We start from the raw sequence: 26,393 nt of genomic DNA on the forward strand, positions 1-26,393 counted from the left end.
TTACAATACAAAAGCAAGCAAACAGTTGATCTTTATGAAAAACAAATGTTCAATGTAAATGCAAAATGCAAAATTCACCCTGAGCACAAAAATGGAGAATAATATGAAACAGAGCTACAACAAACGCTGCAGTTCAGTATTATATTTCAACAACATGCATAATAAAGAAAGTTAGATCAGCCATTAGTCATTATCAAAAATTCTGTTGTTACTGCTGGGGTTGTCTGTTGTCTGGCTTGCCTGAGAGCCTTGTTCTTCTGTTGGACACAGAACAAACTGTCTCCAAATCTTCAGATAAGCTGTCTTGATCTTTCTTATTTTAAATGCATACACTACTGGGTTGACAGCTGAATTAGCATGTGAAAGCAAAATTCCAACATAGAAAGCTGTGCATGGCACAGCAGCTGATCCTTGAAAGTAAGCAATGGTGTTCATGAGGTGAAGAGGAAGCCAAGAAAGGGCAAACAGGGCCAAGACCAGAGACAAAGACAATGCTAGCTGCTTTTCTTTCCATAGGTATTTTTGGGACTGATTTCGAGCACCGTTGCCTGGTTTCTCTTTCAGGTTTCCCCTAATATAGCAGAAGACATAGCAGTACAACACAATCATCACCAGCAGAGGTGTGATGTTACAGAGAAAAAAATTGAAGTAAACCAAGTAAGACATGGGAATCACCCGTACAAATTGACAGACAACTGTAGAATTCACAGATTCAGGTGGGTCTTCATGCCATCCAAGCATAGGAGTGAAACTCAGTGGTACTGCAACAAGCCAGCATGTAGCTGCCACAGAATAGGAATGCCTCCAGGTTACAGCTCGTCTGTACCTGTAAAGAATCACATCAAGAGTCGGTGAGAATTTTACACACACTCAAGGAAATTAAACTCATATTGATTTTGGGCTGAGTTATTTGGACCATTTTTCTTCCAGAATAAAATGGTCAAACAACAAATAACTTTAATAAATTTTAAATACAACAATTGTATGCCCAAGTTTTAATTTCCTGTGACTTTTTTCAAATCAATACAGAGCCAAATTTATACAAAAATGCTTAATATTTGCCTGTTTTATGTAATATAAAAGCAGTTTTGATTGTTGTTTGTGGTCATTGTGATGTTGAAAACTTCAGCGATATCTTCAACCGTCTGACCAAAACTGCTCCCATAGAATATAAAAATTAGATTGGAATAATCAATAATAACACAACAACCACCAATGCTCAAATCTCCTAATAACTTGAAACTGCACAAACACCAGTCTCACTGTTCACAGTGAAGCAAGTTTTACATTGCCATTGACAGAAAGGGTGCTGACCACAATATCTGCTCCAAAATCAACACTTTCAAGCAGGTACCTTTATGAAAAAGCCAAATTTATTTTGGAGAATGGTTTTACAGACAGGAAAGGAAGGTTAATCTACAACGGCAAAATGTATGTTATGAATAATCATAGTGAGGCTTTCAAACTTAAGAAAACTGCCAGGCATGGTGGTGGGGCTGAGTGGTTATTAGTGCACAACTTGGATGGAATAGTAATGAAAAAGAGCTGTCTTTTATTTCTTTAACTTAATGTCATGCTGGTTGTTTGACCTTGAACATAATAGGGTGTTAATAATTATATGATAATTATCCCAAGCACAAATAAAAATGGGTTTGGAATGAATGTAGCAGATTAACAGTAAGCCTTGGGAAAGTCCTGACTTTAAAGATTTAGAAATTTTGTGAACCATGCTTAAAAGCCACACGAATACCAGGAGCCAACCAATTTAAATGAAATCTGCCACATATACCAAGGCTAGAATTATGACAGAAGCTTGTTGATAGCTACAAAAAGCCTTCGGTCAACATGTTTTTATACATTTGAGCTTGTACATACAGAAAATCCACAATAAATTCAAATGTCTGCACCAAATTGTCATTTAAAAAAATTAATTGAAGACATGTTTTGTACCTTCAGTCCATCCTGAATAAAGAATGATTCTTGTGCATCATGAAAAGCCCAAAATGTATGAGACTCATGGGAACTATGATTGTATGTAAACTTCTGACCACAATTTTAGCTCTAATGATGTACTCTGAATTATTATAAAAGCACATAAAATAACCTGACATCAAGCTGAAAATCAGGCTACTAACAAAAAGAAAATTAGAACTTGGTGATTAAAATGTAAAGTATAATTCAGATGATTTAAATGCCCTGCATTGATTCTAAATCTGCTCAGTGCAAAGTAAAAGATAAATCTTACCGCAGAGGGATATAGACCCGCAGGTAACGATCAACAGCAATAGCCATCAGACACAGAACTGAAACTAGAGTCAAGAGGATAACCACGCAGCTGATGAAGAGGCAAATGTGGAATGAAGTCTCCAGGCGCCCATCCACCAGCACAGCCAATGGTATGGCAATAAATCCAACCAGAAAGTCAGCCACAGCCAGAGACACAATAAGGCAGAAGGTGGGCTGTTGGATGCTTTTGGTTTTCCACAGGGCCAAAACAACCAACATGTTTCCCAGACAGCAGCTGACAGCAATGAGGACTTCCAACAGTGTATAAATGACTTCTCCGGTGTTCATGGTGCTCTGTTTGGCAATTGCTCTCTAGGTAACCGTAAGTCTATACTTTATGCAGTTCCTGCTTTGAGAAAGTTCTAGGCCTCTTAGTTCCAAGTCACAGTATGCGTGCACACACATGCAAAAGTATTTTGACCATTACCATGTTCAAAAATAGTATTAGTTAATGCTGTTGCTTATAGAAAAGGTGGTAGAAAAAATAGGTTAAAAAAAAGCCACAAAACCACATCCGCATGAAGAACAACTTGATTTACGCCTGCAAACCGGCCCATTTGAAAAACTTGAAGTTGCAGATTCAGTGCTGTATTGTCCATGGTTATGTTCATGAGTGGAGCTCACATTTTTGAAAACCTTGAACTGAACTATGAGATGAGTTATCTTGATTTAACAGCCCTCTATTTGGGGGTGAACAAAGATTTACATGGAGTTTTTTTAGGAGCAAACTTTGCATATTTCACAGAGAAAAAGCCATAGCACTTCCCCTTCAGGTGCCCACAGTGTTTTCTGAGTGACAATGTGACAGATGGGCAGTAGAGAGTCATCTGCAAACTACAGGAGTTTGACAGAGTGGTGATCAAATGTGCAAATCAAATTGTTGGTTTACAGGAAGAATAGTAGTGGAGAAAGGATGCAGCCTTGGCGGAGCGGGCTGCCCCAGCGTAACAAACTGCCATCTGCACAAGGGGTCAGGCACATTCAGTTAGGAATCGTGTCACTGAGAAAAGCTGGGATGATTGTGTTGAAGGCAGAGCTGAAGTCCACAAACTGTACCCTGGCATAGGATCCTGGGGAATCCAGATGCTGGAGGGTGAAGTGGAGTGCCATGTTTACAGCGTTGTCCGCTGATCTATTGGCTCTGTAGGCGAACTGTAGGGGATCCAGGAAAAAGTCTATGATGATGTTATGGTGAGTCAAGACAAGGCATTCAAAAGACTTCATGGCCATGGAGGTCAGGGCGAGGGGTCTGTAATCATTAAGACCTGTGATTCTTGTCTTTTTTTTCAGTAAGGTGTTAAAATGTCTGTAAACAATGGAGACAGCGTATAGGCACAGTACTTCAGGGTGGAGGGGGAGACAGTCCAGACCTGCAACATTGCAGGTTTAGTCTTTTAAATAACTTGTGTACATATCCCTCTTTGACTGAAAGAGGTGTGAGTGGTGGAGGGGAGGGGTGTGTGTGGTGTGGAGCTCTGTGGATAGTAGAGGGTGGATTTTCTCTCCTGTCCCATCCTGCTCCCACAGAAAAATGTCTTGTCCCATCCCGAATCCCAGGCCAACATAAAAAAAAAATCCTGTCCATGGTAAATTGACTCCCACTCTCATCCTGCTCCCATTTAAAACGACTCCCACTCCTGTGCCACTCCCATTTTTGTTTTCTTCATTTAGTCTTTTGGTAATTTCTTTGAAGGACCAGTTAGGTTCCTGTCTGTAGCTGTAGTAAAAGCCAGTTAAAATAAAAAAATAATAATGAAGAAATAATAAAATGTCAAACAAGGAAACAGACCATGCCTATCTTACTTGAATAAACAAAATGTACATAGTTGTATTTTATTCATTTATTAAATGATTGTTTCCTTTGAACAGTGACATTACTTTTATGTTTCAAGTTGCTGAAACGAAAGAAAAATGCACCTAGCAAGAGAACTGTACTCGGTGAACAAAAGTGTAAAAAGGCATTACCTTCACAATTTAGAAACTGTTCCTCAATGTGTGTCCAGACCAAGACATTCTGCATCTTTGGGAATAACAGATTGGGCGCGGTACAGGCAGGCCAGGAACAAAGGAGATCAAAGCAGCCAAACGAAGCTACAGTGAGAAGCTAAAGAACAGCCTTTCTACTGGTGATGCTTTGGCTGTATGGACTGGTCTGAGAAACCTGACTGCCTACAGGAGCCCCCCCACCCATCCTGAACAGAATCCTCACCTGGCGAATCGTCTGAATGGCTTCTACTGCAGACATGACAGGAAGCTGTTCACACCCCAAACCATCTCCTCCACATCCCTTTCAGGAACAAATTCCTCCCATAAAGTAACCAACCCCCTACCTTCAGATCCTCTGCCTGCACTAAAAATCTCTGAGGAAGATGTAAATAGGCTCTTTTAGCGCATGAAAACAAAGAAAGCTGGAGAACCTGATAACGTCTCCCCATCATGCCTGAAAGCCTGTGCAAATCTATTCACCCCGATCTTCACAAGGATCTTCAACAAGTCACTGGAGACGTGTGAGGTTCCCTCCTGCCTCAAACGATACACCATCATCCCAGTGCCCAAGAAACCCACCATCCTAGGATTAAATGACAACAGGCCTGTAGCCCTGACGTCTGTGGTCATGAAATCCTTTGAGCGGCTGGTGTTGAAGCGGCTGAAAGACATCACAGGCCCCCTGCTGGACCTCTTGCAGTTTGCTTACCGAGCAAACAGGTCAGCAGATGATGCTGTTAACTTAGGTCTACATTTCATCCTGCAACACCTTGACCGTCCAGGGACGTACGCCAGGATCCTGTTTGTAGACTTCAGCTCGGCCTTCAACACCATCATACCAGACATACTCCACCAGAAGCACACTCAGCTCAACGTCCCAGCCTCCACCTGTCAGTGGATCAACAGCTTCCTGACGGATCGACAGCAGCATGTGAGACTGGGGAGCCTCTTCTCCCGCACCATATCAATAAGAACTGGTGCCCCCCAGGGGTGTGTTCTATCCCCACTCCTCTTCTCCCTCTATACAAATGACTGCACCTCAGCGGATTTGTCCGTGAAACTCCTGAAGTTTGCAGACGATACCACTGTCATTGGTCTGATCCAGGACGGTGATGAGTCTGCATACAGACAGGTGGATCGGCTGGTACACTGGTGTTGTCAGAACTACCTGGAACTCAACCCACTCAAGACTGTGGAAATGGTGGTGGACCTTCGGAGAACACCACCCCCATACACCCCACTCACCATCCTCAACAACACCGTGTCAGCTGTGGACCACTTCGGGTTCCTAGGAATGCCACCATCTCTGAGGACCTGAGATGGTCCTCACACATAGACACTGTTCGGAAGAAGGCCCAGCAGAGACTGTACTTCCTGGGGCAACTCAAGAAGTTCAACCTTCCACAGGAGCTGCTGGTCATCTTCTACATTGCCATCATTCAGTCTGTCCTGTCTTCATCCATCTCAGTGTGGTTTGGCTCATCCACAAAACAGGACAGGTCTAGACTGCGACAAATAATCAGGTCTGCAGAGAGAATAATGTGCAGACCCCACACACCCTGCACATAAACTAGAGTTTAGAGTTTTACCTTCAAGCCGTCGTTACAGAGCACTGTTCACTAAAACCAGCCGCCACAGAGACAGTTTCTTCCCCAGGCTGTTTCTCTGATGAACATTTAATAGAGTACCAAACAACTGCACACTGAAGTTGCAAATGCACCTTTGTATATGTGTATATTTGTATATTTGTATTTAAGGACATAAAGATATATGCATAAATATATCTTATAACGCATAAAAAAAAGAAAAAAAAAGAAAACCCAGAGAGCAAAGTGTACCGAAGTCAAATTCCTTGTTTGTATGTACAAACTTGGCAATAAAGCTGATTCTGATTCTGATAATCAGCCTGCCTGCATTGGATCAAACGGGAGGAAGAGCCACTGAATCGGCAGAGCACGAATATCCAATATCCAACTTAAAACTAACTTCACCATGGTCAAAAGTCTGTAGTTTCGCTCTTTCAAGTCCTTGTCCTTGTTATTGCTATGGCTGAGACAAAAACTTCCTCATAAAGCCCAAAACTGTAACTTCTTTAGGTAAACTTTTGAGCTTCACCAGTCTCGACAGCAGCGTCCCTCCTCTCCGCTTCTCCTGTCAGCGATCCTACAGTATACGGTGGTGAAGTGCAACCCTCTCATTGACATTGAGGGAAAACTGAAGATTACTCTTTATCTTACTGTTAAAAAAAAAAACAGAACTTCAAAAAAAGAGGCAATGACAGTTTAGGTAGTATAAAGACTATTATTATCACCTTCATTTTTCCTTCATAAGGTTTTGTAAGCCTAAAAATCTGCATAAGAGAGAATCTGAAATTCAAGGAATTCCTTTGAGTTTAAAGTTAATGTCAAGCACTCATTATTGTTCCTTATTCTCAAGTGCTTTGAATATTTAGTTCATGGTGAAATTTATCTTAATTTTTAATTGATTTGAATGTGCACACAGTGGGGTACACGTAACATATTTCATTAATATTTTATGTTGAACCCATTTGTTTACTGTAAGGATCTATCATTTACTCGAATCAAGTTTTTTTTTATTGTTATTAACTAGTACAAACAACAAAGATAAAGTCATTTAGAGCTTCAACTTAGTTAAGGCAACTTTGCTTCTCATATCCTCAAATTGAAATGTCTTATAAAATGTCAGCTGCAGAGGAAGAATTAAAGGAACATACAGCTGAGACTGTTCAAGATGAAAATGAAGCTTCACATAAGGAAGGTCCTCGACGCTCGGAACGCATAAGAGTTCCAACAGAGAAAATGCGTGCACTGCAAGAGGAGCAGGCTAAGAAAAAGGAAAGGCAGTTGTTATTAATGTATGAAGAATGGAAACTACAGATGTGCAAGGCAAAAGGAAAACTGAAGTCATATTTGCCTGATACTGACCTCCTCTGCCTTATTGAAGAACTCAACCTTCAAAAGGAAGGTCTAATAAATATGTTCTGTGAATTAAGGAAACTCACTACTCCTTCACCAGACATAAGAAGAAGCATCGACGCATGTGAGTCAATGACTACAGAGATCATTAACGTTGCCTACAGCAGTTACAGATGAAGAAAACGACTTTGATGACAAAGTAGAAAGACAACGTCTCCATGATCTGCGCCATCACGATCATGCACAGTCTGTTTATGGATCCTCCACCTCTATCGTGACAAGTCACTGCAAGGTGGATAACTATGTAGACGCGACAGCTGATGCAGCAGCTATGGAAGCCAATTATAAACTCATGCTTGAGGAGGAGAGAAAAAGGCGACAGATGAATGCGCTAGAGGAGCAACAACGACGAGCTTCTGAGACATTAGAGGCACAAAAGTGTGAATTGGAGCTGTTGCAGGTAGAGAGAGAGATGCGAGTTGCTCAAGCAAAACTCAAGGTTTATGAGGAAATGGAATTTGAACCCAGTTATCACAACAACAATGATGAAACGAAGGGAGATGACAACACACCCATGTCTCCAATCCCTACGGCTCATGCCGCTCAACCTCTCCATAATGATGTCCAATATCTCACACAGTTCTTTCAAAATAACATAGCCATAAACAGGCTCCCTGCTCCAGAACCCTTTGTATTCAATGGAGACCCCATTCAATTCATTGAATGGAAGGCTACGTTCACCTCGCTTATTGACCAGAGGTCAATCAGTCCAGCTGAAAAACTCTACTATCTGAAGAAATACGTTGGTGGTGCAGCAAGACAAATAATAGATGGAACCTTCTACCGAAGTGACAGACTCTTATCAAGATGCTTGGAAAACACTGAATGATCGCTTTGGTGAGCCGTTCACTATTCAGAGAGCCTTCAGAGAGAAACTTGCTAAGTGGCCAAAAATTACATCCAAAGATGCTGAAGGCCTCAGAACTTTCTCAGATTTTCTCAATGCCTGTCAAGATGCCATGCCCCATGTTAAAGGTCTTGATATCCTTAACGACTGTGAGAAAAATCAAAGGCTTATCAATAAATTACCAAATTGGGCAGCTGCACGCTGGAATAGACAGGTCACTCAAAATCTTGAGGATAACAACGAATTTCCAACTTTTAAGGACTTTGCTAAATTCCTTTCAACTGAATCTAAAATTGCTTGTAACCCCATTACTTCTCTCCATGCACTTCGGTCATCAGAGTTAGGCACTGAAAGGGGAAATCCTAAAGACATCAAAAGAGACAAGGTTCGTGTCCTAACCACTCAATTGACAGTTAAAAATGAAAGTCCAGGTACAAATCAAAATAGGATCAAGGCGTGCATCCTCTGTGAAGACAAAGGACATCAGCTTCATGTGTGTCCAAGGTTAAAGGAGAAGTCTTTGGCTGAAAACAGGAAAGAAAACATCCACCAGCATCACACTGATCACTGGCTCCCCTCAGGGCTGGGCTCAGTCCTCTCCTACAGGTCCTTCTCAAAATATTAGCATATTGTGATAAAGTTCATTATTTTCCATAATGTCATGATGAAAATTTAACATTCATATATTTTAGATTCATTGCACACTAACTGAAATATTTCAGGTCTTTTATTGTCTTAATACGGATGATTTTGGCATACAGCTCATGAAAACCCACAATTCCCATCTCATAAAATTAGCATATTTCATCCGACCAATAAAAGAAAAGTGTTTTTAATACAAAAAACGTCAACCTTCAAATAATCATGTACAATTATGCACTCAATACTTGGTCGGGAATCCTTTGGCAGAAATGACTGCTTCAATGCGGCGTGGCATGGAGGCAATCAGCCTGTGGCACTGCTGAGGTCTTATGGAGGCCCAGGATGCTTCGATAGCGGCCTTTAGCTCATCCAGAGTGTTGGGTCTTGAGTCTCTCAACGTTCTCTTCACAATATCCCACAGATTCTCTATGGGGTTCAGGTCAGGAGAGTTGGCAGGCCAATTGAGCACAGTGATACCATGGTCAGTAAACCATTTACAAGTGGTTTTGGCACTGTGAGCAGGTGCCAGGTCGTGCTGAAAAATGAAATCTTCATCTCCATAAAGCTTTTCAGCAGATGGAAGCATGAAGTGCTCCAAAATCTCCTGATAGCTAGCTGCATTGACCCTGCCCTTGATAAAACACAGTGGACCAACACCAGCAGCTGACACGGCACCCCAGACCATCACTGACTGTGGGTACTTGACACTGGACTTCTGGCATTTTGGCATTTCCTTCTCCCCAGTCTTTCTCCAGACTCTGGCACCTTGATTTCCGAATGACATGCAGAATTTGCTTTCATCCAAAAAAAGTACTTTGGACCACTGAGCAACAGTCCAGTGCTGCTTCTCTGTAGCCCAGGTCAGGCGCTTCTGCTGCTGTTTCTGGTTCAAAAGTGGCTTGACCTGGGGAATGCGGCACCTGTAGCCCATTTCCTGCACACGCCTGTGCACAGTGGCTCTGGATGTTTCTACTCCAGACTCAGTCCACTGCTTCCGCAGGTCCCCCAAGGTCTGGAATCGGCCCTTCTCCACAATCTTCCTCAGGGTCCGGTCACCTCTTCTCGTTGTGCAGCGTTTTCTGCCACACTTTTTCCTTCCCACAGACTTCCCACTGAGGTGGCTTGATACAGCACTCTGGGAACAGCCTATTCGTACAGAAATTTCTTTCTGTGTCTTACCCTCTTGCTTGAGGGTGTCAATAGTGGCCTCCTGGACAGCAGTCAGGTCGGCAGTCTTACCCATGATTGGGGTTTTGAGTGATGAACCAGGCTGGGAGTTTTAAAGGCCTCAGGAATCTTTTGCAGGTGTTTAGAGTTAACTCGTTGATTCAGATGATTAGGTTCATAGCTCGTTTAGAGACCCTTTTAATGATATGCTAATTTTGTGAGATAGGAATTTTGGGTTTTCATGAGCTGTATGCCAAAATCATCCGTATTAAGACAATAAAACACCTGAAATATTTCAGTCAGTGTGCAATGAATCTAAAATATATGAATGTTAAATTTTCATCATGACATTATGGAAAATAATGAACTTTATCACAATATGCAAATTTTTTGAGAAGGACCTGTACTTTGTGAGCTTTAATTTGGACTCTACTGTTTAAATTATTCTTTTAACTTTTCTTTCTTTCTCAACCTCAACAAGCAATATTTAATCAGCTTGACTGCTTTGGGTTTGTCTTCTTAGTTTGTAAAAACAAATTCTCTCCATCCTTTGGCTTTTCTTTGTATTCAGAATGAGATAAACTACCTGGAGATTGTTGTCTTACTCTTTTATTGAATTTTTAAGCAGAGAGGGTCACAGTAAAAAAAAAAAAAAAAAAAAAACTGGGCAGCTGTAGCCTGATCAAGCTTTGACTTGTCCCCCTTTGAAAACAGCATGCGTTTGTTTAAAACACCTTAGGATTGTAGAAATCTTGTCTGATTGTAATCATCATTGCCTCCATTTTGTGCCACTCGAAGTCTGTAATTTAGTTGGAGATACTGATGCTGACAGATGTGGCGAGAGGCAGCTAGGGTTGGAGAGATAAGCTTAGGGGACAGGCAGGTGAAAGGAGACAGTGTGTGCAGACTGACTCCCTCTCTCTCTAAATTCATACCTGCAGACAGGTGCTTGGCAGGGCAGAATGTGCATGGGAGAGGTGGAAAAGGAGTGGAGAGGGAGGAGTGGGAATGAGGAAGACCTTCAGAGGGGATCAAAGAAGGTCACACTATTTCTCTCCTCCTGCTTCACCCCCTCCCTCCAAACACTCCCTCCACTGATCTGGAGGGGTAATTTCAGTCAGTCAGTCATTGTCTATACCGCTTCCTCCATAGTGGGTCATGGGGAAGCTGGTGCCTATGTCCAGCAGTCTATGGGCAGGAGGCGGGGTACACCCTGGACAGGTCACCAGTCCATTGCAGGGCAACACAGACACACACAGGACAAACAACCATGCACATACTTTTTTGCGCCTTTATCACAATATGCTAATATTTTGAGAAGGACCTGTACAGGTCCTTCTCAAAATATTAGCATATTGTGATAAAGTTCATTATTTTCCATAATGTCATGATGAAAATTTAACATTCATATATTTTAGATTTATTGCACACTAACTGAAATATTTCAGGTCTTTTATTGTCTTAATACGGATGATTTTGGCATACAGCTCATGAAAACCCAAAATTCCTATCTCACAAAATTAGCATATCATTAAAAAGGTCTCTAAACGAGCTATGAACCTAATCATCTGAATCAACGAGTTAACTCTAAACACCTGCAAAAGATTCCTGGGGCCTTTAAAACTCCCATCCTGGTTCATCACTCAAAACCCCAATCATGGGTAAGACTGCCGACCTGACTGCTGTCCAGAAGGCCACTATTGACACCCTCAAGCAAGAGGGTAAGACACAGAAAGACATTTCTGTACGAATAGGCTGTTCCCAGAGTGCTGTATCAAGGCACCTCAGTGGAAAGTCTGTGGGAAGGAAAAAGTGTGGCAGAAAACGCTGCACAACGAGAAGAGGTGACCGGACCCTGAGGAAGATTTTGGAGAAGGGCCGATTCCAGACCTTGGGGACCTGCGGAAGCAGTGGACTGAGTCTGGAGTAGAAACATCCAGAGCCACTTTGCACAGGCGTGTGCAGGAAATGGGCTACAGGTGCCGCATTCCCCAGACCTGGGCTACAGAGAAGCAGCACTGGACTGTTGCTCAGTGGTCCAAAGTACTTTTTTCGGATGAAAGCAAATTCTGCATGTCATTCGGAAATCAAGGTGCCAGAGTCTGGAGGAAGACTGGGGAGAAGGAAATGCCAAAATGCCAAAAGTCCAGTGTCAAGTACCCACAGTCAGTGATGGTCTGGGTTGCCGTGTCAGCTGCTGGTGTTGGTCCACTGTGTTTTATCAAGGGCAGGGTCAATGCAGCTAGCTATCAGGAGATTTTGGAGCACTTCATGCTTCCATCTGCTGAAAAGCTTTATGGAGATGAAGATTTCATTTTTCAGCACGACCTGGCACCTGCTCACAGTGCCAAAACCACTGGTAAATGGTTTACTGACCATGGTATCACTGTGCTCAATTGGCCTGCCAACTCTCCTGACCTGAACCCCATAGAGAATCTGTGGGATATTGTGAAGAGAACGTTGAGAGACTCAAGACCCAACACTCTGGATGAGCTAAAGGCCACTATCGAAGCATCCTGGGCCTCCATAAGACCTCAGCAGTGCCACAGGCTGATTGCCTCCATGCCACGCCGCATTGAAGCAGTCATTTCTGCAAAAGGATTCCCGACCAAGTATTGAGTGCATAACTGTACATGATTATTTGAAGGTTGACGTTTTTTGTATTAAAAACACTTTTCTTTTATTGGTCGGATGAAATATGCTAATTTTGTGAGATAGGAATTTTGGGTTTTCATGAGCTGTATGCCAAAATCATCCGTATTAAGACAATAAAAGACCTGAAATATTTCAGTTAGTGTGCAATGAATCTAAAATATATGAATGTTAAATTTTCATCATGACATTATGGAAAATAATGAACTTCATCACAATATGCTAATATTTTGAGAAGGACCTGTATTTACTCTGCCGAAATATGGCTGCAATGCAATGTTCAGTTCAAACCACATAATTATCAGATGAAACTCAATCGCATCACCAACACCTACATCACGCTGTACAGAGGAAGTAGAACAGCTAAATAAATGATGTGGCAACATCCGCTTCTCTTTAAACTTCGAAAAAACTAACAGGACTGCTGAAAAAGAAGAAGTGAGTACCATCCAAGTAATTACTTTTGAGATTGCTAATTGCAGTGGTTGGAGATGCCCATTTCAGATGACTTCACCTAGTCGCACCAACAACACTTCCGTCACCCAAAAAGCTTTGTGTCAGGATCTGCCACTTTGGGTTTTTTGTGTTCACTTTTTCTCTGTGTTTTTCTGTTCCTTCTGATAAAGTACTTACTTCTGTTATCACTTTCTAGATTCTTGTGTTCATGTGTTGGTTTATTTTCCTTTTAGGTTAGAGTTTCCCCAGGTTTTGTTATCAATACCAGTTTCTTTTGCTCTGTCCCTCTTGTTCACCCTTCCCTGCAGTCAGGTCTCAACAGTTGCAATTAATCACATTCCCCTCTGTCTCCCTGCTACCCAGTTCCTCACCTGTTACCATTCTGATTGCTTTCCCCTCTGTCTCCCTGCTACCCAGTTCCTCACCTGTTACCATTCTGATTGCTTTCCCCTCTCTCTCATTGGTCCATACTCCACCTTCCTCTGTTTATTTGTTTGGTGGTTTTCATTGTTCCTCGCTTGGTCCTCCTGTTTACTCCCCATGTTGTCATCCTGCTTCATGTCCGTGTCAGAGTACTGAAGATCTGTGTAAGTTTGCTTAACTTTATTATTAAAAGAGAAGAATCCTCTCAATATGGCTATGCTGCTTCCGAGTATTCATCTGCATTATGGTCCAAAACAACCCAGCGTTATGACACTTTGCCTACAAACCTAAATTTCTTGCATAGATTCAAAAGCATAAATGTCTCAAATTATGACCATATTCTAGGGTGTGTATGGGAGTGTTCTTAAATCCTGTAGGCAGAAACAATGAGGCAAAAACTGTAGATTGCGTTCAGCTCGACTGCATTATTTATTCTGTTTCAACAAAGGAACAAATTACCATTTGACTCCCTAAGGTACTAAAACAAATGCTCATTCTAACATCAGGTATTTTACAGTACTTTTAAATATGTAAGATATCCCCATATCTTTAGAATATACTAAAGTAATAATAACAAATGTAAATACTTTAAAACGGGAACAGCAAAATAAACAATATAAACATTCATACATTTTATTATGCTTTAGTTGACTTGAATAACATGTTGACCAGTAGAACAACAAATAAGCTAACTTGATCTCATTTGGTTAATATAAGAAATATTTTCCAAAGTTCGACTGTTTTATCACATCAAATCACATTAAACATATATGTACAATATAATAACGAGTACAAATAAATGTCCCGCCTCAATCACCACTAGTCTGGTAACACGTTAAGAAATTACTGCACTTCCATCACTTTCAAAGTCAACTACAAAGCTTATATAAACCAGCATAACAATGTATAGATAAACATCCCTATTTCAACACATTACGGCAAAACTACTAAATTCTAAACATTACATGTCATTACCAAGGACTCACAACACTCTTATTCCTGATATTGGAGTGTATGCATGCAGTTCAGTCCTGCGTTCAGCTGGACTGCAAAATTTATTCTGCAGCGCCTGGTTCCCAAGTGTTAAAAGTTCCTCCTGAGCGTTGTGCGCCACCTAGTGAGCTCTTGGAGAATCGCCATACCACATTAACAAGTACAATTCAATGAAATTGGCATTTTAGTAATCATTAAAGACAACCTTTCTGACATTCTTGTTCAATCTGACAATAGCCTTGAATTCTGTCTGGATACTAATTCTGATTTTTACATTATTATTTTTTCCTACAGATGTGATTAAGATTGAGTAGTGAAATACAACCCTGTTTATATGAGGAAATATTAATTAGTATTAGAAAATTTCCAGAGTTCAAAATCCTGATGTTTAATATCTATAATGAATATTTTCCCCATGTTTTATGACTAAGATGATATGATATTAGTTTAATTGTTTACATTGCAGAAATGCCTATTGCTAGGATGATAAATGTTAACTCACCAGACTTCACTCATATTTATTTTTACTTTCACAAAATAAATTGAATAACTTAGCAGCCTACATATAAGTCTACCTTGTTTCACACTCTCAGTGCTATCATCTGGACAACACAGGCTGTCAGGCAGAAAGCCTGCACTGACCGACTGGCCCTAATCTTCACTCAGATCTTAAACAAGACCATCCCTCCTGCTTTAAATGCTCCACCGTCATCCCAGTCCCCAATAAACACACCAGATTAAATGACTACAGACATCTCGCCCTGACATCTGTGGTTATGAAAATCTTTGAGTGCCTGGTGAATGCCAGGAGCTATGGAGCTAAATTGGAGCTAAATTGGAGTTAGTTCAAACGAAAAAAATTTGAACTTGAAAAATAAAAGTTTGTTCAAAAGAAAAACATTTGAACCTCCCCCCAGAAAATGTGAAAACTGAAAAAAAAGTTTTGCAACTGAAAAAAAAAAACAGATGTGAAACTGGAATAAAAGTTCAAAACTACTTTTCAGATACAAGTTTTTTTTTTCGAACTTGCAGATTTTTTTTTTTTTGGCTTCAAACTTTTAGCCCTGTTTTGGCGTGGGGGGCGGGGCCTCAGATCATGACTGACAGCTCAACACGGGCTGAACAACATATTCCCAGCTGTTGCATTCAGGGACCGTGGGAACTGGAATTATCTGTAATACATCATCGATATTCTATATATATGTGATTGGTTTTGAAAGATAACTTGCTTCACCGATAGAAGCAGCTTACGTGAATACACGACGCGAATGTCAGAGGAGAAAATATGATCTTGACAGATTTGCACAGCATTTTAAGTCCGTGTTGGAGATTTCCCAACATAAAGCAAAAGAACCGCGTGACTAAGCAACGGTATGAAACCAGATGCAAAACGAGCCGGTATTTTCAGAATATCCTTGCATAATTAAGCCTGGACTTGTTTTCACATGGACTGGACTCGGGTTTCGATTTCTGATGCATTTTTGATTTAAATGAGTTTGGTCTTCATTTAGTGAAGTGACTCACAGCCAGGGGTAAACTGGAATACGGGACAATCGGGGACTTTTTTTCAGTTGCAAAACTTTTTTTTCAGTTTTCACATTTTTTTGGGGGAGGTTCAAAATAATTTTTCAGGTTCAAATGTTGTTGTTTTTTAACAAACTTATTTTCAGGTTCGAATTTTATTCTTTTGAACAAACTTTTATTTTTCAGGTTCAAATGTTTTTCGTTTGAACAAACTTATTTTTCAGGTTCAAATTGTTTTCGTTTGAACAAACTTTATGGCCCCAATTTAGCTCCATAAGGATCCTGTTTGTGGACATCAGCTCGGCCTTCAACACCATCAACCCAGACATCCTCTACTAGAAGGTCAACCAGCTCATAGTGCTGGCCTCTACCTGTCAGTCGTTAACCAGTTTTCTGACTGACAGGCAGCAGGAGGTGAGGGTGGGGAGCATCTTCCCCCACCAGCACAAGTGCCCCTCCTCCCCCGAGGTGTATTTTCTTCCCACTCTTCTGCTCTCTGTACACAAATGACTGCACCTCAGCGGATCCATCTGTGAAACATCTAAAGTTTGCAGATGACACCACTGTTAGTGGTCTGATCTAGGCTGGTTAACCCAGTCAGATGAGGGACCTGCTGCTGCGTTGGAAACTCAGAGCCTTGTTGTTAATGATTTTAACCTTGTTAATACTTATACAGGGGTTGGACAATGAAACTGAAACACCTGTCATTTTAGTGTGGGAGGTTTCATGGCTAAATTGGACCAGCCTGGTAGCCAGTCTTCATTGATTGCACATTGCACCAGTAAGAACAAAGTGTGAAGGTTCAATTAGCAGGGTAAGAGCACAGTTTTGCTCAAAATATTGAAATGCACACAACATTATGGGTGACATACCAGAGTTCAAAAGAGGACAAATTGTTGGTGCACGTCTTGCTGCCGCATCTGTGACCAAGACAGCAAGTCTTTGTGATGTATCAAGAGCCACGGTATCCAGGGTGATGTCAGCATACCACCAAGAAGGACGAACCACATCCAACAGGATTAACTGTGGACGCAAGAGGAAGCTGTCTGAAAGGGATGTTCGGGTGCTAACACGGATTGTATCCAAAAAACATAAAACCACGGCTGCCCAAATCACGGCAGAATTAAATGTGCACCTCAACTCTCCTGTTTCCACCAGAACTGTCCGTCGGGAGCTCCACAGGGTCAATATACACGGCCGGGCTGCTATAGCCAAACCTTTGGTCACTCATGCCAATGCCAAACATCAGTTTCAATGGTGCAAGGAGCACAAATCTTGGGCTGTGGACAATGTGAAACATGTATTGTTCTCTGATAAGTCCACCTTTACTGTTTTCCCCACATCCGGGAGAGTTACGGTGTGGAGAAGCCCCAAAGAAGCGCACCACCCAGATTGTTGCATGCCCAGAGTGAAGCATGGGGGTGGATCAGTGATGGTTTGGGCTGCCATATCATGGCATTCCCTTGGCCCACTACTTGTGCTAGATGGGCGCGTCACTGCCAAGGACTACCGAACCATTCTTGAGGACCATGAGCATCCAATGGTTCAAACATTGTATCCTGAAGGCAGTGCCGTGTATCAGGATGACATTGCACCAATACACACAGCAAGACTGGTGAAAGATTAGTTTGATGAACATGAAAGTGAAGTTGAACATCTCCCATGGCCTGCACAGTCACCAGATCTAAATATTATTGAGCCACTTTGGGGTGTTTTGGAGGAGCGAGTCAGGAAACGTTTTCCTCCACCAGTATCACGTAGTGACCTGCCCACTATCCTGCAAGAAGAATTGCTTAAAATCCCTCTGACCACTGTGCAGGACTTGTAGATGTCATTCCCAAGACGAATTAACGCTGTATTGGCCGCAAAAAGAGGCCCTACATCATACTAATAAATTATTGTGGTCTAAAACCAGGTGTTTCAATTTCATTGTCCAACCCCTGTATATTACCACTAGGGGTACACAATTTCATAAAAATATTTAATTGCAATACATATGGTGTTATAAGGTTGAATCCATTCAACTGACCAAATATCTTAAAGACATCAAAGCCTGTAAGCCTGTAAGCATGCTTGCATCAGGTATTGCATCTATGCAGTCCTTTGTGATTGCACACACTGATATTGCGATGATTACAATGTGATATATTGTGCAGCTGTTAATAACAGTGGCATTGAAAGCTGAAATGTATTACAGGGCGTTAAATCATTGGCTGGCCTATGCTTACAAAGGTAAATGAGTTCAGTTGTGTAGTATACCTCCTGTCTTGTGAACTTATTTTACTTTTTGTCTCATAATGCATGCAGACTGAAACATGGCACACCCTGAGATTGATTCTAGTTAATGCACTTAATTAAGTCAATAATAATTAAAATGCCTTAGTCATCATACATTATGGTCTTAAAACTGCAATATTTGCCTCCTTTGACCAATTTGACTCTTTGTTAAAAGGTGGTAGATCAATGGTACTAAATATATAGTTATTTGAGTCCACTTACCTGCAGTAGGCCCTAAAGAAATATGGACCCCCACACTAGCCTGAGACCCCAGTCTCAGACCCTAGAACCCAACTGAAGACTGAAACAAATGTTTAAAGTTTATCATTCAGTTTTTCTAAAGTTAATTCAGGAGGAAATGGGGCATGCGGGAGAGATTATTATTAATGAAGGAAACAAAGACATGTAACTGTGTTTGGAGATATATGTATTTAAGGCGAAAAATGGTAAGATGCCAGGCAGGTGTGATGATTTTCAAATAAAGATGGTGCAAATAAGCAGAAGACATAAAAAAAAAACAGGTCAAGCCTAAATTCAACAACACTGAACACAAAACTCAAGCAACAGGTAGAAATTAGATGAACGTCACACAAAATCATACATTAAAATTCCTGAAAAGCAGAAAGTTGAACAAACAACCTAAAACACAAAAAACATGAAAGCCACAATTTCTACATAGTTGGACTTTCCTTTTAGAAAATGTTTTTTACACCCTACATAGACTTGAAAGTGTTAGGATCTGCCATTTTGGGTTTTGTGTTTGTTTACTTTTCTAGCTAGGTCATTCTCATGTGCTTTCTGTTTAGTAGTTATGTTCTTTTGTGTTTATTCTCTGGCTAGGTTCTTGTATTTGGTTTCCCAGTAGTTCTGTGCTCCTTAGTTTTATTAGTTCTTTTTCCCTCATGCTTAGTGTTATTTTCTCCCAGGTATAGTTCTCTTGGTTAGTCCCTCATGTTTCAGTTCCTGTCTGGCAGTCAGTTACATTCTGTTATTCAGTATTTCTGTTCGAATATTGCCCTGCATCCTGGCCCGACACCACTACCACAAACCCTGACAGAAAGTAACAGTCTAAAAATATGTTGACATTGATATTGGTACATTTCTTATTTGAGACTATTAAAGAAGGTCTTTACAGCCTTAGGTCCTTGCAATGTCAATTTAATCAACACCAAACATCATAAAATTTAGAGTAGGTGGATTATTTTCAACTTCAGAAGCAACTACAGCTACATTGGATGACTAAAAATGTTAGTCTGACTTTAAATTGTGTCACAGCACAGATACAGCACTTCTTAGAGCCTCCAATGATCTACTTTTAAATGCAGACTTGGGAATTTCCACTGTTTTAAACTTGCTTGATTTGACTCCTGCTTTTGACATGGTGGACCATGATGTTTCACTATTGCATCTGGACCAATCGGTCAGTGTTAAGGACACAGTTCTTAATTGGTTTCAATGTTACCTGTCTGGCAGAAGTTTTTCTCTGAAGTTGGGACAGGTTTCCTCCTTCCAGGCACCTTTTGAATTGTGGGGTGTCGATGCTCCTTTTTAGGACTTTATTTCACTGTATATTCGTCCTTCAGGGTCCATTTTTAGAAAATACGGTGTTTCTTTTCATTGTTTCACAGATGATCTGCAAATGTATCTCCTATTGAAAGGGAGCGGAAGAGAGTCAGTACAGAATGTCGGGGTTTTGGTTTCTGTGTGTGTGTTTGTGTTTTTGTCTGCACTTTGTTTTCAGTTTCCAGATGGTGCTGGAGTTTCTCAGCTGCGACTGATCTGCTGATTGCATTGGAGGAGTATTTAAGCAGGAGGCTGCCAGAACTTCTATGCCAAGCTCAACCACTTCTAAGCTATGCTTCATTCTTTGTCACTAAGCTGATGTTGTTTATGTTCCTTTGCAGGCAGAAACCTGAACCTTCTGATCATTCTTCTTTAAACTTTGACTTTGGTTCCAGAGCTTTCTGGGCAATCAAGATTACCTATGTTTGGTGGATTTCATTTGGATTTCATTTCCAAGTACCAAGCTGGCAGGTTCCTGTTATCCTCCGTCTCCTGAACCGAGGCAGAAGCGTAACCTGTCCACCCTCCAACGCAAGTACCTGAACATTGAATTAACTCCTGAACTCACCAGAACTCACTCTACAGCTCAAGTAAACCATCAGGATTTTCTCCGCTTCACACACCTGGGTCCAGACTCACTCTACCCCTGGCGACCTGACTTCACTCACTTAGTAAACCGTTCTACTATTAACATAATTACTTCTCGTTTATTCCTCAAGATTATAGTTCTTCTTTTCACCAGTTCTCCTTCCCCTCTTTCCATGCAGTTGGCGATTCTACCATTCACGTTCCAGTATCACTTTGTAAATAAAACACCTTTCACTAATTCAGTTGTGCTTCTGAGTGTTCTTCTGTATGTGGGTCAGATCTACCTCGAACAAAATGACAGAACACTCTGGCCAACAAGACCCAGCAGAAGCACTCTAAAGAACTTTATCTGAACACGCTGACCAGATTCATTTTCATGACACCTCTCCTTGTTCCCTTTCAGAGCAACAGCGCCATACACATCAACAGTTAGAACAGATTACTTCCATGCTTCAGCAAACCTTGAGTTCTCAGTCCTCTGCTCATGCAGATGGCGCTGCTGCACCACCATCATCCCAGCAACTTCCTCATTCACGTGACGTCACCTCACCTAACCCAGAGAAATTCTCTGGTGAGGTTAGTAACTGTAGGGGATTTTTGCTGCAGTGTACTCTAGTTTTCAACTATTTTCCACATTCCTTTCCCCATGATGATGTTAAGATTTCGTATGTCCTTGGGTTATTGACAGGCAAGGCCTTACAGTGGGCAGAGGCCCGTTTCTCTGATTGCAGAGATTTTGGTTGTACTTTTGAAGAATTTGTTAAAGAATGTAAGCACACCTTTTCCCCAATTATAGACAAGATTAGTACTGGTCGACTGTTGAGAGCCTTAAAGCAACGTAATAGGCCACTTACTGATTTTTCTGTTGAGTTTTGCACTTTGGCTGATGCTTCTGGTTGGAATAATGACACTTTAAAATCAGCCTTTTCCCATGCTTTAGACAATTCTTTAAAGGATGAGTTAGTCCTAATTGATGAGCCCCCAATGTTAGACGAAGTAATTACATTAGCAATTAAGGTTGACAACAGATTAAGGGAGAGAAGAAGATCCAGGGCTGAAAGATTTAATTTTAAACCAGTTAGCTACTAGTTCTCTACCCACAGCTAAGCCTCCGCCTCCACAATCTGCAGCTGAACTTGAGCCCCTACTGGTAGGGCGCACCTGGTTAACTTTTGAAGAAAGACAGAGACGCAAGCTAACCAAGCAGTGTTTTTACTGCAGCTCACCAGATCACTTCATAGCAACTTGTCCTATTTGCCCCAGGCAGCCAAAAGACAGGGTCCACCAACTATGAAGGGGTTGGTGGACCACTTAAAGAATTGCAAAGCCCCCAGATTCAACCTACAAGCTACTATCATATTTAATCAAAAATAGTTTGACTTTGTCCGCCGTGTTGGATTCAGGTAGCGAACAGAACTTAATAGACTCCGACTTAGTCATCAGAGCAGGCATTGAGGTGGAACCACTTACTTCTCCTCATTGCGTTCTAGCCTTAGATGGAAAGAGATTGCAGCAGATAACCCAACGCACTAAACCTCTAGAACTCTATCAGGTAACCATAGGGAAAAAATATCTGTCTTCGTGTTTCCACTTTCTCAGGGTTCCACAGTTCTTGGCTTCCCTTGGTTACAAAAACATAACCCTCATTTAGATTGGTCTGAGTGTCACATTGAGTCCTGGTCCACTAGTTGTCATTTGTCTTGTTTACAGTCAGCTTTCTCCCCGAGTTTTCCCGAGCAAGTTAACACGGAGGACGAGGTTATGGATTTGTCTCAGGTGCCCACTGAATACCATGACTTAAGAGGAGTCTTTAGTAAGGATAAGGCCCTATCTTTACTCCCCCATAGACCTTTTGACTGCACGATTGATCTTCTTCCCGGTGCCCCCCTGCCTTCTAGCAGGTTGTATAATATCTCACGTCCAGACCAGAAGTCTATGGAGAATTATATTAACGACTCCTTGACTGCAGTATTATTTGGCCTTCCTCCTCACCTCTTGGGGCAGGAATTTTCTTTGTGGGTAAGAAGGACGGCTCGTTACGTCCATGCATTGACTATAGGGGCTTAAACCAAATCACAGTTAAGAATAAATACCCACTTCCTCTCATCACCTCTGCATTTGAATCGGTTCATGGTGCCACCATATTGTCCAAATTAGATCTCAAAAATGTCTATCATCTCGTCAGGATCTGCCAGGGGGATGAGTGGAAGACGGCCTTCAAGACACCGCTGGGCCATTTCGAGTACTTGGTCATGCCTTTTGGACTTTGCAATGCACTTGCTGTTTTCCAGGCTCTAGTTAACAACATTCTCAGGGACTTTTTGAACATTTTCGTTTTCATGTATTTGGATGACATTCTCATTTATTCTAAGGACATTGAGGCACATCGCAGACACGTTCGCCAGGTACTCCAGCGCCTCTTGGAGAACTGCCTGTTTGTGAAAGCCGAAAAGTGTGAGTTTCACCAGCCATCAGTCACATTTTTGGGCTACATCCTTGTGGGTGGACAGGTACGTTCTGACCTAGAGAAAATCAAGGTTGTCCTGGAGTGGCCTGTACTGGACTCACGCAAAGCATTTTCCCGGATTCGCAAACTTCTACAGACGATTCATCAAGGACTACAGTCTTACACTGCATTAACTTCCTCCAAGGTCTCATTTTCATGGTTGCCTGAAGCTGAATCTGCTTTCCAGGCGTTAAAGGAGAAATTCTCTCATGCCCCCATCTTAATTCACCCCGATTCTTCCAAGCAGGTCGACGCTTCAGACACCAGGGTTGGGGCTGTTCTGTCTCAGAACTCTGAGGAGGGGAGACTTAATCCTTGTGTTTTTTTTCTCCCACAGGTTAAGCAACACTGAGAGAAACTATGATGTGGGTGACAGAGAATTACTGGCCATAAAACTTGCCCTTGAGGAGTGGCGCCACTGGCTGGAGGGGGCCGAACATCCCGTTCAAGTTTGGACTGATCATAAAAACTTGGCCTACCTCCAAGCTGCCAAATGGCTCAATCCACGCCAGTCACGGTGGTCTTTATTGTTTCTCGTTTTAATTTGTGTATTTCTTTCAGACCTGGCCCCAAGAACACTAAGCCTGATTCCCTGTCCAGACAATTTGCCGCCGATGATTCTGTGAAGGAACCAGCTCTCATTATGCTGTCGAGATGGACAGTAGGAGCACTCAGGTGGGAGATTGAAGACATCATTAACAGGGCTCAACAACTAGAGCCTGACCCTGGCACAGGACCACCAAACTGTATTTATGTTCCATCTCATGTACGCACTAAGCTTATTGAGTGGCTACACACAGCTAAGTTTTCAGCTCGTCCTGGGGTGAGCAGAACCATAGCATTGGTTCAGAGAAGGTTTTAGTGGCCATCAATACATAAACATGTTAGAGATTTTGTTCAAGCCTGGGCCACCTGTGTCAGAAACAAATCCAGTAATCAGCCTCCTGCAGGTCTTCTCCAACCACTCAGCATCCCAAATCGACCATGGTCCCATATAGCTTTGGACTTTGTTACCGGACTGCGTCACTCGTCAGGTATGACTACTGTTCTCACAATCGTTGATCAATTTTTCTAAATCATGCCATCTCGTTCCCCTCAAAACTTCCGTCAGCCCTACAAACAGCAAAACTCCTTACCAAGCACGTCTTTCGTCTCCATGGGATACCTCAGGACATTCTGTCAGACCAAGGTCCACAGTTCATCTCTCAGGTTTGGAAACAATTTTGTTTAGCTCTAGGAGCCAAAGTTTCACTGACTTCTGCTATCACCCCCAGTGCAACGGTCAAACAGAGAGGTTAAATCAGCAACTAGAATCCACGTTACGCTGCCTCACATCCACAAACCCCACAGATTGGTGCTTGTACCTACCTTGGGTCGAGTATGCACTCAACTCACATCTCTTCAGCTACTGGTCACTCACCCTTTGAAGCATCTATTGGTTATCAGCCTCCTCTGTTTTCCGCTGACGAGAAGGATATTACAGTTTCATCAATCCATCAACATGTAGCTGCTTCAGAACCATCTGGAACTCTACTATTCAGGCCCTTCACCGAACTGCTGACTAGAACAAGCGATTTGCTGACCAGAGACGCCGACCTGCACCCGATTATCAGCCCGGACAAAGGGTATGGTTGTCGGCACGTGACGTGCCACTCAAGTCCATGTCTCGGAAGCTTTTGCCTCGTTTCATTGGACCGTACGAGATTGAGACTGTGATCAGCCCCTCTGCGGTTCGCCTTCGCTTACCAACAAGTCTTTGGATACATCCCACATTCCATGTGTCACAGATAAAGCCTGCCGTCGATAGTGCTTCTTCACCAGTTCTCCTTCCCCTATTTCCATGCAGTTGGCGATTCTACCATTCACATTCCAGTATCACTTTGTAAATAAAACACCTTTCACTAATTCAGTTGTGCTTCTGAGTGTTCTTCTGTATGTGGGTCAGATCTATCTCAAACAAAATGACACAGAATCTGGTAAACTATTTAAATTACATTAAAACTTGGATGGAAATGAACTTGAATTTGAATGAAAATAAGACAGAGGTAAAATGCCACTGCCTATCTGCTTGCAGATAAAAAGCAACATGAACACATTGCCCCATATTGTCCTCCCTGCACTGGTCGCCTGTATGTTTTAGGATTGAATTTAAGATTTTGATTTTTAAATGTTTAAACGGTAAGGCACCTCCTTATCTAACAGAGCTTTTACACAAGCACTTACCCAGAGGTTTGAGGTCAGAATTCCTGCTATTAGATGTTCCTAGACCTAGGACCAACGGAAACAGAGCCTTTTCTGTTTTTGCTTTGGAACAAACTTCCTCTTACTCCAAGGATGGCCAATACATTTTAAGTCCCTTTTAAACACCCATCTTTTTAACTTGATTTTTAATTGCAGTTGCGCTTTATATTCTTTTACTTATTGTTTACAACTGTTCTTGACTTTGTTTTTCTGTTTGTCATTGTTTGTAGGTGTTTCCGTCTTTTTTTTTTTTTTTTTTTCTTTTAAATTTTATGGATCTGTACAGCACTTTGGTCACGTTGGGTGTGTAAAGTGCTCTATAAAGGTTGATTGATAATAAACTACATTCAGCTCATAATATTAGTGCTCGCCAAATGTAAATTGTTGTTTCCACTATACGTTTTAAAATTATAATCAAACTGTCATTGCAGCTAAACATGCTAGATTGTGTGCTGTAGCTCTTACTGCCAGTGACAGTGCGCTCTTCAGGGATCGGCTTTAGGACCCAGATGCGCAGCAGCCTGCAGACACCGGTTGATGCGATGGTCCACTCGGTATTTCACGTCTAATATTCTCACAAAGGGCTGCTGTTTTCCAAAGCATATCAGTCAGTTGTAAACTCCGTGGTTGTGACAGAAACCCTTACAGTAGGGCACCAGAGGGCATTTTGAAGCTGTTTTTCATCCGTCCGCGTCACCCCGCACCGGGGGAAGAAGAGCCGCGGCTTGTCTCACCGGCGACAACCACCATGAGCCAGAGGTTCAGCGTCTCCAAGAGCGACGGCGACCGGCGCCTCTCTGACATCCAGGGAGAGGTGAACCAGCTGTTTGAAGGAGACGAGCCCTCAGCCTGCGGTGTTGCGCCGGAGGAATCCACTCCTGCGGATACCGAGGATGTGGTGGTGGTGCTGAAAGGTAGGGAAAACCTCTCAAAAACTGGCTTCATTCTTTAAAGCGCAGCTTGTTAGCTGCTGGCTAGAACACTAGCAATCTTGCCTCTGTCTTCAGTGATGCCACATTTTATGTGTGTGTGACTGGAATTCCAAATAAGCTCTGAGGGCACCGCCTGGTCAATAACAGACAGGGGCTCCAAGGGGTGCAGATTGTCCTCTCTGAAACATCTGCATGAGCGTTGGTCATGATGATTAAAAGGGCTGCATTTTGTTTTGGTTTAATTATTGTCATTGTTTCATACATATTGCTACTGCTCCTGCAACATGCAAACAATTACAACATTAAACTGTGCA

The 26,393-nt window shown here is 41.9% G+C and overlaps 2 protein-coding genes across 5 annotated transcripts in view; one reads left to right on the forward strand and one right to left on the reverse strand.

Annotated features, from left to right (window-relative positions):
• On the reverse strand, positions 1-25,750 carry LOC124857000 (adenosine receptor A1-like). 3 transcript variants are annotated; one of them, XR_007035470.1, is made up of 3 exons: positions 25,613-25,750; positions 19,712-19,897; positions 696-826 (listed from the first exon to the last, which is right to left on the reverse strand). XR_007035470.1 is itself a non-coding variant. In XM_047348023.1 (2 exons), exons 1-2 carry the CDS (start codon positions 2,572-2,574, stop codon positions 184-186), a joined length of 972 nt encoding a protein of 323 aa, XP_047203979.1. In that variant the 5' UTR covers positions 2,575-2,620; the 3' UTR covers positions 1-183. The 3 variants fall into 3 exon arrangements, 1 of the variants encoding a protein (XP_047203979.1); XM_047348023.1 differs by lacking the exons at positions 19,712-19,897; positions 25,613-25,750 and adding an exon at positions 2,246-2,620 and having other exon boundaries at positions 1-826; XR_007035471.1 differs by lacking the exons at positions 19,712-19,897; positions 25,613-25,750 and adding an exon at positions 13,210-13,477 and having other exon boundaries at positions 693-826.
• The window catches only part of slc12a5a (solute carrier family 12 member 5a), a 233,407-nt gene continuing 232,740 nt past the window's right edge, over positions 25,727-26,393 (forward strand). For both annotated transcript variants that reach the window (XM_047348014.1, XM_047348015.1), the window contains exon 1: positions 25,727-26,061. In XM_047348014.1, coding sequence (XP_047203970.1) covers positions 25,896-26,061 — 166 coding nt within the window. In that variant the 5' untranslated portion in view covers positions 25,727-25,895. The remainder of the gene's footprint in view (positions 26,062-26,393) is intronic.

This window comes from Girardinichthys multiradiatus, chromosome 20, assembly GCF_021462225.1.
Source record: "Girardinichthys multiradiatus isolate DD_20200921_A chromosome 20, DD_fGirMul_XY1, whole genome shotgun sequence".
In the NCBI taxonomy this organism is placed as follows: Eukaryota; Metazoa; Chordata; class Actinopteri; order Cyprinodontiformes; family Goodeidae; genus Girardinichthys; species Girardinichthys multiradiatus.

Bases quoted from the DNA above. Each gene is read 5' to 3' on its own strand.
- LOC124857000 (XM_047348023.1), bottom strand. From the start codon at position 2,574: ATGAACACCGGAGAAGTCATTTATACACTGTTGGAAGTCCTCATTGCT. The intron at 827-2,245 runs GTAAGATTTATC...GATTCTTTACAG, and splicing joins CGGGTCTATATCCCTCTGCG to GTACAGACGAGCTGTAACCT.